The sequence below is a fragment of the Somniosus microcephalus genome, chromosome 12 (genome assembly GCF_052327205.1).
Source record: "Somniosus microcephalus isolate GS21.2 chromosome 12, FLI_Smic_1.0, whole genome shotgun sequence".
In the NCBI taxonomy this organism is placed as follows: Eukaryota; Metazoa; Chordata; class Chondrichthyes; order Squaliformes; family Somniosidae; genus Somniosus; species Somniosus microcephalus.
In genome coordinates, this window is record NC_140998.1 from 78901734 (window position 1) to 78914937 (window position 13204).

A 13204-nucleotide genomic window follows, 5' to 3' on the forward strand; every position below is an offset into this window, starting at 1 on the left:
TACCTGATCATCTATGTCAACATAGTGGTATGGTTCACTTCAAATTCATAGCAGCAAGATCACACTCGTCCAGAAGGAAGGAACACTGATCTCGGCAACTACTAATCAAATTCCTCCTGTTAAAAGGTCTTAGTTGCTGTGGCTTCCGTGAGCTCTAAGAAGTTTGCAACGTTTCAGCTACAGTAGCCAGTTCTCTGGTTACCAATTCAGGTTTTGGAAACAATTAACTTTTAACATTCTCAATCTTACGGTTTAGGAATTGAGTGATTCTTGTAAAGACCAGTGTAAACTCAGTGTAGCAGTCTGATATTTCTACAACCTTCAACATGGTATGGTACCCCAGCTATACCGAAAAGCTGATCTGATGTGATGCCTCCGACAATCTGCTGTATTGGAAACAACTTCCCCACAGCAGTCAAACACCAGATACAACAGTCAAACATCAGGCAACAATAAATAATGTACCTTTCTTGTTGCTTGATCCCACTCGGTTTCTAGTGGATATCTAAAATTGTGGTTTTTTTTCCTTAAGGCAGCATTTTGTATGGAGCATAAAAGGTCATAAAACCAGCAAAGTTGGACGAGTTAGCCCATAGACTGGTCAAGCAACAGCCTGACAGTCAGACTCTCAGAATCATACCCATCAGCCAACATGCCAGACTCCTCTATCATCACTGACTCTGGACTCCATTAAGTCTCAGGGCCAACTGTGTCATTGCTAGTTTTAGTCAATTATTTCCAATAGATTTTATTTTATACTACAGATTTTCATGCCATGCATTATCACCAAGTGAGACAGCAGCCTACATTCAAACCTCTGGGGGTAGGTACTGTGAAGTGAGCAAGAATAATTTGGCATGCAGCACTCTTCTGGCAACATGCCTGGCCTATACTCACCACTGTCCAGTTATGGCCAGGATCTCTCGGGTACAATCCTGTATTCTAACCACAGCGGAGTACATCAAAGCCACCAATGACCCAACCCAATTTTTAAAAAATCTGCAAAGCAGCATTATCTGAATATCCAAACTGTAAAATAGATCCAGTATCTCTTGTAAAAACTGAATTTTCTAAGATTCAAGAAATGGGTCTATAAACATGTTCCCGCCTGCCACTAGTTTGGATTGCTAAGATCTGCTGTATTTCAGTTACACTCAGGTTGTTTTGAACAAATTATTTCAAACTTACATTTCTTGTGATTGCTGTTCGAGGTTCTTCATATTTTCTCCTTCATCTAGAAAAGTTGGCCTGAACTCAAACTTCTCCAAATCAGGTGGTCAACATTACTGTTACTTGCCATCAGCAAGGACTCTTGCATGCAGGCAGCAGGGCTGATCGGGACAGTTTTTCTGCAACCGTGTGGTATTCTACCCGACAGCTCAGCTGTAGTTATATCCTCCCAGTGAGTCTTCTGTGCGAGACTAACACGTCGCTGCTTATCTACCATATAAAAGGCCATCTGACAACTGAAGAACAAGGCGGCCTCAAGAGCAGATGGAATCCCCGCTGAGGCGCTAAAGCATAGCGGAGAAGCACTATTGGCGTGAATACATGAACTAATTTCTCTTATTTGGAAGGAGGAGAGCATATCAGAGGATTTCAGAGACACTGTAATTGTGACCATCTTCAAGAAAGGTGACAAGTCCGATTGCGGTAATTACAGAGGAGTCTCCCTGCTGTCTGCCACAGGGAAAGTCATCACAAGAATCCTCCTCAATCGCCTTCTCCCAGTGGCTGAAGAGCTCCTCCCAGAGACATAATGCAGATTCTGCCCACTAAGGGGTACAATGGACATAATCTTTACCGTGCGATAATTACAAGAGAAATGCAGGGAACAGCACCAACCGCTGTACATGGCCTTTTTTTTTTAACCTCACTAAGGCCTTCAACACTGTCAACCATGAGGGATTATGGAGTGTCCTTCTCAAATTCGCTGCCCTCAAAATTTGTCACCATCCTTTGCCTGCTTCACAACGACATGCATGCCATGATCCTGACCAATGGATCCACCACAGACTCAATTCACTTACGGACCGGGGACAAGCAAGGCTGTGTCATCGCACCAACGCTCTTCTCAATCTTCTAGGCTACAATGCCCCATCTCACCCTCAGTAAGCTCCCCGCTGCAGTGGAGCTAATCTACAGAAAAAACGGGAAACTGTTCAGCCTCCGTTGCCTACAGTCCAGATACAAGGTCGTCCCATCCTCTGTCATCGAATTACAGTATGCAGACGATGCTTGCATTTGCGCACAGAGGTCGAACTCCAAATCATCGTCAACACCTTCACTGAAGTGTGCAACAGCATGGGCCTTACACTAAACATCTGTAAGACAAAGGTCCTCTACCAACCTGCCCCCGCCACACAATACTGCTCCCCAATCATCAAAATCCATGACGAGGCCTTGGACAATGTGGACCACTTTCCATACCTCGGGAACCTACTGTCAACAAGGGCAGACGTCGATGGTGAAGTCCAACACCGCCTTCAGTGTGCCAGTGCAGCCTTCGCTCGCCTGAGGAAGTGTGTTTGAAGACCAGGACCTCAAATCTGGCACTAAGCTCATGGTCTACAGAGCAGTAGTGATACCTGCCCTCCTGTATGCTTCAGAGACATGGACCATGTACAGCAGGCACCTCAATGCACTGGAGAGGTACCACCAACGCTGACTCCGCAAGATCCTGCAAATCCATTGACAGGATAGGCGCACCAATGTCAGTGTTCTTGCTCAGGCCAACATTCCCAGCATTGAAGCTTTGACCACGCTCAATCAGCTCCGATGGACAGGCCACATCGTCCGCATGCCCGATACAAGACTCCCAAAGCAAGCGCTCTACTCGGAGCTCCGACATGGCAAGAGAGCCCCAGGTGGGCAGAGGAAACGCTTCAAGGACACTCTCAAAGCCTCCTTGAAAAAGTGCAACATCCCCACCGACACCTGGGAATCCCTGGTCCAAGACCACACAAAGTGGAGGAGAAGCATCCGGGAAGGCGCCAAACACAGAGTCTCTTCGCTGGGAGCAAGTGGAAGCCAAGTGCAAACAGCGGAAGAAGCGCACGCCAACCCAAGAACCCCACCCACCCGCCCCTTCCACCACCGTCTGCCCCACCTGTGACAGAGACTGTAGGTCCTGCATTGGACTCATCAGTCACCTGAGAGCTCATTTTTAGTGTGGAAGCAAGTCATCCTCGGAACCGAGGATGACTAAGAAGAATATTGACCACAAACCAAATTTTATTTTAAATAAATAGTGAAAGGGACATTTTAAATAAAAGATTTAACTTTTATTTAAAATAAATGCATTTATACATAGTTTCAAAAAAAGTTATGCTCCACTGTTTAGGATGTTTGTGGCACAATTTCAGCTAGCTGTTACAATGAAACATGATATAATTAAGCAAGGCTCAAATTAATTTTCTTCTATTGAAATAAATTTTTACTGTTACCTATGCCTGCAAAAGCACATCAAAACCTAATACATTGTAAGCACATTCTGTAACTGATTTGTGATGCTATAGTTCAAAAACTGTACAATTATATAAAACTTGTGTTTTTACATTAGTTACATGAAAAAACAAATACTTCATATAGCATTACTTCATAATGTACTGGAAAGATTTCATATTAAGTGAAACAAAGGTAACTAATGCTGGTGATTACAACGGCTTCACATAATACTATAAGGTGTAAAAAAAAAAGGGTTGGCAATATAAAGTACAGTATGTAAATGAAACTAATAACCAGACATTTGGGTAAGCAAGCTAAAACAATGAGCGGTGTTCTTTGATTCCCAAACAAAACTACCTTCATTTTCCAAGTATCTGTAGTAGTCCTGATTTATGTAGGAGATTTTTGTTTTAAAAAAGGTCTTAAAGTTACAAACACACATGCAAAAGTTTGATAAATATTCTTTGCGATTTTCTGCTCTTGACATTACACTTCGTGGATAGCTTATGGATCACACTATTTGGCTTGTTTCAAGGCTTTAATTATGAAACAGATTTCTGATGAGGGGTCTTTCAAGTTTGCTGTGTCAGATGGGGAGAACATGCCATTTCCAAAACTGCGGTAGGTTGTTTGGTAGCTAGTTATTAAGAAGTGTTCCTGTTAGTGCACATACAGTGTTAACTGATCTGGTAACTAAAAAAAAAATCCATGGTAAAAGATTACAGTACGAGGCGCTTGCTGGAATAAGCAGCATACGTTGAGTAACAGCACTCATATCTAACAAAGGCGTTTTAATGGCCTGAAAATATCTTTCAATATATTTGCTGTCACATCCAACCACTGGTAAGCTTAAAGAACATATCTTCATCCAGGCTTTCGTTCTGATCTTTAGCCCGCGTCGACAGGAAAATGTAGCCACCAATGAACTCGTGAACTACCTTGCAGTCGATATCTCCACAGATAAAAGAAAGCCGAACTTCATCTGCAAACTCAACAGTCACCTAAACGTAGGTACACAAAATGCAATGCATTTATAAAGTACAGGTGTAGTATACTTTCTCCTCGCTCCAACACATGCACAATATATGTTCTTAATACAAAAGATTAATTCTCACCTTTAGGAACCCTTAAAAAAGAAATCAATCAAGCTTTACAATCCCTTTTGTTACTTGTTTTTGATTAAAAGACAAGGTACGATAAGCATGCATTATAGACTTTTATTGAATATTAATTTCTGAACATGCTGCTTTTCCAATAAAGTTTTTCTTAAACAAATAAGTGTTTTATTTAGTCAAAAGGTGCACCAAGAAATTAATTGCACTCTATTTAAAAATGTGGTAGAAGAGTTTAAAAAAATCATCTGCTGTTTGTTCCAAGACTACCATTGTGTACATTATATTTTGGAAAATTAGCTAAAATGAGTTGTGGGAAAGGGAAGCGTGTTTATGGGCAATGAGAAGCAAAGGAGAGAAGCAAACTTCAAAAACACGGAAATCATTAGTTTGTTCTGTTTTTCACGTTGCTTTCCATTTTCTGCACCCCAAAAATAGGGTAGCAAAATTAGTTATATTTTTGTAAATCAAACGGTTTTCCAGCCCAGAGATATGCTCCATAATGTATCTAATAATGGAATATACAATTTATAATAATTAGCACTTTCAAATGCGTTTGTTTCATCTGCAACTAGAACACCAACTTTATTTTATTTGTACACATGAATTCTGATTCGCTCATATGGATGTCTCACATAACAGACCAAATTTAACTGTTCAAAACAGTTATAACATCAACGTTATAATAACTTAATTTGCAAAGTTTCTTTAAAATGGAAAGGATTCAGTACATTTCTAATTAATCGTACCATTTTGATCTCCCAATTTACATTCCACTGTTTCATGTTGCTGAACCTCCATGTCTTGATTGCATCTCCTGTGCTTGAATCCATCCTGATCAACCGATTGTAGGCTACGCCAATCAGATCATCTTTCTTACTTCCGTGAAACCTAAATTGCAACATATTGCATAACATTTTTAGAACAAAATACAGTTGGATAGTAGTAAATATTACAATTTGTTCAACAAAAAATTCAACACACTTCATGAATACCCACATTTGGCAACCATCTATAGTACAAGAACCTTTTGAACAGACATTAGACATCCTTCAAAAATCAAATCATTTTATGTATGCTTGCATTAAATATTGCAGCAAAACACCAGGTTTTTAAAAGGAACTGAACTACAAGTGTCCAGAAATACAAGGATACAGCATAGTACAGGACCTTTAATCAATTTTTAAATATCTGGTCTGTTCAAGAAAACAGCCTGAAAGACAAAATGTGATACCAAATTTACAGTTTTGAAGCCTCCATAATAGAAAGGATATCAAATAACATTTAGAATTGCTTATCCAAGATCAAAATTTAACATGGGCATCTATTTTAAACAGGAAGACTGCATTGGTGCTATTTTCTTTTAGAAATGAGCAATTTTTTAAAAAAAAATTAAAATTACTGATCTAGAGTAGAAAAAGCAACTCATTCACTACCACAATCACTATTTTTGCTGCTGTAGCAGCAGCTAATTTAAAAACTATTTTGAAGTAGAGGATTTGCTAGAAACCTTTTCATTGAGCAGATTTCTTCACATTTAATGTTGTTTCAAAGACCCATTCAGCTCTGAATTTTTTAATATTTTCATCATTCCAGTACAGGAAAGTAAATCAGCAGCAGCTTCTAGGATACAATACTGCAATCATTTACAAAAAAACTCCCATGATTAATTTTAGCGCATACAGTAATGAATGATGGCAATTATTGTTTTCAAGCTGGCAAGTGATATCCCAGGGAATTTCCAGAGGATGTATCCCTTAAAAATGATGTATTTAAATACTTTGTTTTTGCTTTATGGCCCCATTGCTGACCTTTCTAATGTAATGAATACTGCCAGTATTTTGGGTTCTTTAAAATTATCTCCTTCTGAAGTGGTTTCTAATGGAGGGAAGGGCGACATCTAGGTTAACTGTCTCATCACCCAAGAAGAGTATACATTTATCAATTATTAAAGCAACGATCACTCAGTAACACTCAATTTATTGATGACCCAAATGCTTAAGAGGCACTCTCAAAATCCTGTGCCATGCACCAACACAACCAAGAGGATGGGTGGGTGAACATGTTTCCAGGCATCAGCCAATGCAACTCAAACCAGCCACTGGGAGATGCATAACAGATGTCAAGGACAGATAATTTTTTTCCCCCATTTCTCCCACATGGGAAGGCACTTGAATTCACAGCTGCTGATTAGAAACTGCAAGGAATACAGGCACATCCCAGTGTCTTGTCCAGAGGAAGTAAATGTCTATCTGTGAGTAAGGGACACTGCCTTCTTGTCACATGCCATCAGTTTATCACCACCTTGTGATAACAGACAGGAATATAGAAAATGTCATTATAGGCAGGAATACAGAAAGTCATGAAGTTTATTTGCAACAACTCCTGGCAACTTGGTAGTGGGTATGTATTAGTCAAAATGGGAGATTATATAAAATGATTTCTGATGCAATTGGTGAAAAATGTGCTTCACAGCAGCTATATACTCATGATCTGTGGAAAACTGGAGAGCTGGTTTTCCTGCTCATCTGCATGGGGTCAATAAGGGAGGGGAAAAGGCCGGCTTTTATGGTGCTTCCGACAGCGTACAGCTGCCTTTAAAAAAAGATGGTTCGGGTGCAGTCGAGGTACATTCCCATGAGGGGGGAAAAGGTAGGGCAACCAAAGTCAGAGCTCCCTGGATGACAAAAGAAATAAAGAGTAAGTTGAAGCAGAAAAAAAAAAAGAGCGCATATGACAGATGTCAGGTTGAGAATACAAGCAAGAATCATGCTGAATATAAAAAGTTCAGAGAGGTAGTAAAAAAGGAAATAAAAGAGGGGCAAGAGAGTACGAGAATAGATTGGCAGCCAACATAAAAGGGAATTCAAAAGTTTTCTATAGGCATATAAATAGTAAATGGGTAGGGGGGGGGGGGGGTGGGGCCGATTAGGGACCAAACACGAGACCTACGTATGGAGGCAGAGGGCATGGCTGAGGTACTAAATGAGTACTTTGCATCTATCTTTACCAAGGAAGATGCTGCCAAAGTCATAGTGAAAGAGGAGGTAGTGGAGATACTGGATGGGATAAAAATTGATAAAGGAGGTACTAGAAAGGCTGGTTGTACTTAAAGTAAGTCAGTCACCAGGACCAGATGGGATGCATCCTAGGATGCCAAGGGAAGTTAAGGTGGAAATTGCAGAGGTATTGGCCATAATCTTCCAATCCTCCTTAGATACAGGAGTGGTGCCAAAGGACTGGAGAATTGCAAATGTTACACCCTTGTTCAATAAAGGGTGTAAGGATAAACCCAGCAACTACAGGCCAGTCAGTTTAACCTCAGCAATGGGGAAGCTTTTAGAAACGATAATCTGGTACAAAATGAACAGTCACTTGGACAAGTGTGGATCAATCAAGGAAAGTCAGCATGGATTTGTTAAAGGCAAATCGTGTTTAACTAAATTGATCAAGTTTTTTGATGAGGTAACAGATGAGGAGGGCAATGTGGTTGACGTGGTGTACACGGACTTCCAAAAAGCGTTTGATGAAAGTGCCACATAATAGGCTTGTCAGCAAAGTTGAAGCCCATGGAATAAAAGGGACAGTGGCAGCATGGATATGAAATTGGCTAAGTGACAGGAAACAGAGAGTAGTGGTGAACGGTTGTTTTTCCAGACTGGAGGAAGGTATACAGTGGTGTTCCCCAGGGGTCAGTATTAGGACCACTGCTTTTCTTGATATATATTAATGACTTGGGTGTACAGGGCACAGTTTCAAAATTTGCAGATGACACAAAACTTGGAAGTATAGCGAACAGTGAGGAGGATAGTGATAGACTTCAAAAAGACAGACAGGCTGGTGAAATGGGCGGACACGAGGCAGATGAAATTTAACGCAGAAAAGTGCGAATTGATACATTTTGGTCAGAAGAACAAGGAGAGGCACTATAAACTAAAGGGTACAGTTCTAAAGTGGGTGCAGGAACAGAGACCTTAGGGTATATGTGCACAAATCATTGAAGGTGGCAGGGCAGGTTGAGAAAGCAGTTAAAAAAGCATATGGAATCCTAGGCATCATATTATTATTAAATAGAGGCATAGAGTACAAATGCAAGGAAGTTATGATGAATCTTTATAAGACACTGGTTCAGCCTCAACTGGTGTATTGTGTCCAATTCTGGACACCGCACTTTAGGAAGAATGTGAAGGCCTTAGAGAGGGTGCAGAAAAGATTTAGGAGAATGGTTCCGGGGATGAGGGACTTCAGTTACGTGGATAGACTAGAGAAGCTGGGGTTGTTCTCCTTGGAACAGAGAAGGTTGAGAGGAGATTTGATAGAGGTGTTCAAAATCATGAGGGGTCTAGACAGCGAGAAACTGTTCCCGTTGGCGGAAGGGTCGAGAACCAGAGGACACAGGTTTAAGCTGTTTGGCAAAAAAAACAGGCGACAGGAGGAAAAACTTTACGCGAGTGGTTAGGATCTGGAATGTACTACCTGAAATGGTGGTGGAGGCAGACTCAAACATGGCTTCCAAAAGGGAATTTGATAAGTACCTAAAGGAAAAAAATTGCAAGGCTACGGGGAAAGGGATAGCTAAAGTGCTCTTGCAGCGAGCCGGCACGGGCTTGACGGGCTGAATGGTCTCATTCTGTGCTGTAACCATTCTATGATTCTATAAGCCTTCAGAATGGCCCCGCAAGTGCAAAAACCCAGAACGTTTGATGTCAATTTTCACTTGGACAGATCTACCGCATCCGCTGTAAATTCACTTTCACTGGCGCAGCTGCCCAGCGAATACCCATGAAACTATTACACCTAGTAAAAGCAGGTGTAAGGCCTTTTACCAGCGCAATGGAAAGGTAAAAATAATTTAAAAAATTTTTTTTATAAATGATTTAAACATTCACTTACATTTAGGTAAATTTTGACCCGTTTAAAAATATTTACATTTATTTTTCAAAAAATGAAATTTTTATTTTAAATGTTTATTTAAAGGGTATTTTAATTAATTTGAAAGAGATAATTTATTTTTATTTAAGTGGCTTGAAATTTTATTTATTAGGTGATTTCTATTATGCTTATGGGGATTCCATATGCAAATAGAATCTCCCTTTTTGATTGGTTGGCCTGGCCCGGCCCATGTGGTCCCAGGGACACTTGCGAACCGCATGCGCCCCTGGAATCCGTGGGCCTTTACACAGGCGTACGCCTGCAGACCCAGGACCGGAACAGTCCGAAGCTCCGGAGACACCAGGTAAGTTCGTAGTTTTCTTTCGGCTCGGAGGCGTACGTGGGCGGCAAGACTCCGACCGCAATTTCCAGGCCAATAAAAAGGGGATATTGTTTTCATTTTTATTGTTTAAATCCAGCTAAATATGTTTGGAAACAGAGCTAGTCAAGATCCAAATCTCCTTTGAATAGAAGACAATGCTGTGGGTACACTAAAACCTTGAAGAAATATTTGGCTAAACATTCAATAAATCATCTTTGAGACAACTTTATGGTATTCGGTAGGGAAAGGTCAAGATTATTTTTGCTATACTAGTCAATCGTCCATAGTATTACACACATTAAAATTGATCCAATGGTAATTGCAGGTGGCCGCCAGGGAAGATTGGGTGCAGGACCTCACATTAAAAAACTGGTAAGCATTGCATCTGCTTAAAGTTTGAAAAACCATGCAAAAAGCATACAAATTTCTACCTCACAATTTTTAATATATTTTAGATATATCATTGTTACCTCGCAATGAAGTGTGTGATGCCAAATTCAGGTAGTGACTGCCAGGCCTGAATAAACCTCATCTTTGCCTCAATGAGACTCATCTGAGCTACATTCTGATGGGCCTCAAGGATTCTGGCAGAGATCTGAAAAAAAAATACAAAATAATTTCATAGCTGAGGCAAGCATGATTTATGGTAACAGCACTGAACAGCAAAGAAAAATAAAACAAGAGAATGGCAAAAACCTGAGTAATAAAGGTTAAAAAAGACATACGTATCTAGATCTATAAAAAGTTAGTTTTCTTTCATTAAAAAAAAGCACATTCAGCATCAGAAAAAACTTCCACTGTCACATGATCAAACAGGTCAACCAAACAGGTAGACGTACATTCATGTAAACAGTCTTGTATTTATGCTAAATGCCTTTAACCTCATTTTCCAGGACTATTTTTGTCAAAAAAGGAACACATTTTAATATTAATTCTAGTGTCAGATTTTATTAAAATTGTTAAGATTGCATTCTTCTCATTTACTGATTGTCCTTTGTCTCCACATTTGGATCCAGTGGAGGTTTTCACTTCAGTATTAACATTTAACAATTCTGACACACAAAGAAGCCCAGTCACAGACACACACACACACACACACACACACACACCAGTCACAGACACACACAATTCATCCCATCACAGTGACTGAACTGTCCACTTACCAAGTCCCTTACATAGCCTGGCTGAAGAGGGCAGCATGAAGAGGGAAAAGGAAGTTGAAAGAAAATGCAGTGAGAATAAGGTAACAAAAGCACAGAAACAGCTTTTCACACCCATCCGTCTGCCTCCCACCACTCATGAAAAAACCCCATAACAGATGAAATGAATTGCTGAAAACCCTCAGGTCATTTAAGCGACTTCTATAAAAATTGAATACTAAAAATGCAAAGTAAAAATATCTGATGAAAAAGTATTCACAGCACCAAGATTTGTGTTAATACTATTTATTTCCCAAGGGGCTGACATTTTATTTTCAGGGTAATGTACCATATACTCTCATTTACAAAAGGAATCTTCAACTAAAAGATATGGATTAGTTTGAAACTATACAACTCATAACTTCAGCACACTGTGAAACATACCAATAATTAAATGACATTAGAAAACTACAATTGGAACGAGGCTGGTACTCAAACACCAGACACTCAAACACTTTCACACATCAGAAGAGCAATATCTAATGTCTGCCATATGCTTTTCACATCTATTCCGGCGTCACAGACTTTAGGGATTACAACAAAAATAATTTCTTTGCAAATATAGCTTTACCCCAAATTTCTATGTACCCCTGCACATCTCAGGGAAACCATAACTGATTAATATTCTGTAAATGAGAGCAGAGTTAACATTAACTTGAGATGCAGTAATTTGACAAAAATGCTATTTGTTTTGTAGATTTTCTTCCCCCCCCACCACATTACACCTCAGAAAATGTCCTAAGCTGCTTTGCAATGTTAAAGGCACCATATGTTTTTGTTGTTCAATAGAAAAGTAAATAGTTAGAAAATGCTTGAACTATGGATATAAAAAAAAAACTATGAATGCTCATCATAATGAGTTAGAGGGGATAGGGCCACTTATGGATGAATGAGGAAGTATAGTTGCGAAGGTTGAAGGTATGACAGAGATATTAAATAAATATGTTGCATCGGGTTTTTAATAAATGATGCTGGAAGTGATAACATAGGGATGTACTAGAGGAAGATACGGAACAATTCAATGAAGTACAGAAAAGGAATTGGCTTTGAAAAAAATGAGCAGAACTCAAGGTGCATACGTCACGGGGCCCAGAGGGTGTGCACACTATGAGCGGAATTTTACCAGCGCTCAAGAGCGCGGGTTTGGAGGCGGGTCCGCTGTCAAAAATCAAAGATTGACAGCGGGTCGGTATCCCGCTGTAAACCCGCCTCCTTGTTAGTTTTCCAAGTGTTGGGTCCGTCATCCCTGAACAGACCCGACACCAAGCGGCAAGTCAGCCAATTTAGATACTTAAAAGCTTGTTAAAAAGGTAGTTAAGAACCATTTTCCCATGTACTTACCATTTTACCAGGATTTTAAATGAGGTTCCCAGAGAGCGGGTATCACGTCAGGTTAAGTAAGTTGGGTGTTGTATCAGCATGGAATGATTTACTAACCTGACAACTGCAAATGTTCTATGAAAGCTCCCATTTCATACATCTTCACTTTCCACGGTTAGAAGCTGTTGCTTACTGCATTTGGAAGACAGATTGAGCTTTATGCAGCTAGCAAGTGTTTGGAGCAAACTCTCTATCCAGTGTCACCTCATTGGAACAACCTCTCTCACCATTGACAGATCGCTTCTATCATCTCAACCTCAAGGGCACAAAATGTCCTCTGGGTGGGGGACTTCAATGACCATCACCAAGAGTGGCTCGGTAGCACCACAACTGACCGAGCTGGCCGAGTCCTAAAGGACATAGCTGCCAGACTGGGTCTGCGACAGGTGGTGAGGGAACCAACAAGAGGGAAAAACCTACTTGATCTCGTCCTCACCAATCTACCTGTTGCAGATGCATCTGTCCATGACAGCATTGGTGGAAGTGACCACCGCACAGTCCTTGTGGAGACGAAGTCCCATCTTCATGTTGAGGATACCCTCCACTGTGTTCCACACAGACAGAATCACACAGAATCTCCACAGTGCAGATAGAGGCCATTTCGGCCCATCGAGCCTGCACCGACACATATCCCATGTATTTAGTCCCCTAACACTAAGGGTCAATTTTATCATAGCCAAATCAACCTAACCCGCACATCTTTGGACTGTGGGAGGAAACCGGAGCAAACCCACGCAGACACAGTGAGAATGTGCAAACTCCACACAGACAGTCGCCCGAGGCCAGATTTGAACCCGGGTCCCTGGCGCTGT

General features: G+C 40.5%; 1 protein-coding gene across 6 annotated transcripts in view; it reads right to left on the minus strand.

Annotated features, from left to right (window-relative positions):
• Positions 1–3262: 3262 nt before the first annotated feature.
• The window catches only part of fermt2 (FERM domain containing kindlin 2), a 153320-nt gene continuing 143378 nt past the window's right edge, over positions 3263–13204 (minus strand). For 4 of the 6 annotated variants that reach the window (XM_086003197.1, XM_086003199.1, XM_086003196.1 and 1 more), the window contains 4 exons: positions 10977–10997; positions 10284–10408; positions 5309–5450; positions 3263–4448 (listed from right to left, as the gene is read on the minus strand). In XM_086003197.1, coding sequence (XP_085859323.1) covers positions 4275–4448; positions 5309–5450; positions 10284–10408; positions 10977–10997 — 462 coding nt within the window. In that variant the 3' untranslated portion in view covers positions 3263–4274. The remainder of the gene's footprint in view (positions 4449–5308; positions 5451–10283; positions 10409–10976; positions 10998–13204) is intronic. The other 2 variants (XM_086003200.1, XM_086003198.1) reach the window with 1 other exon arrangement.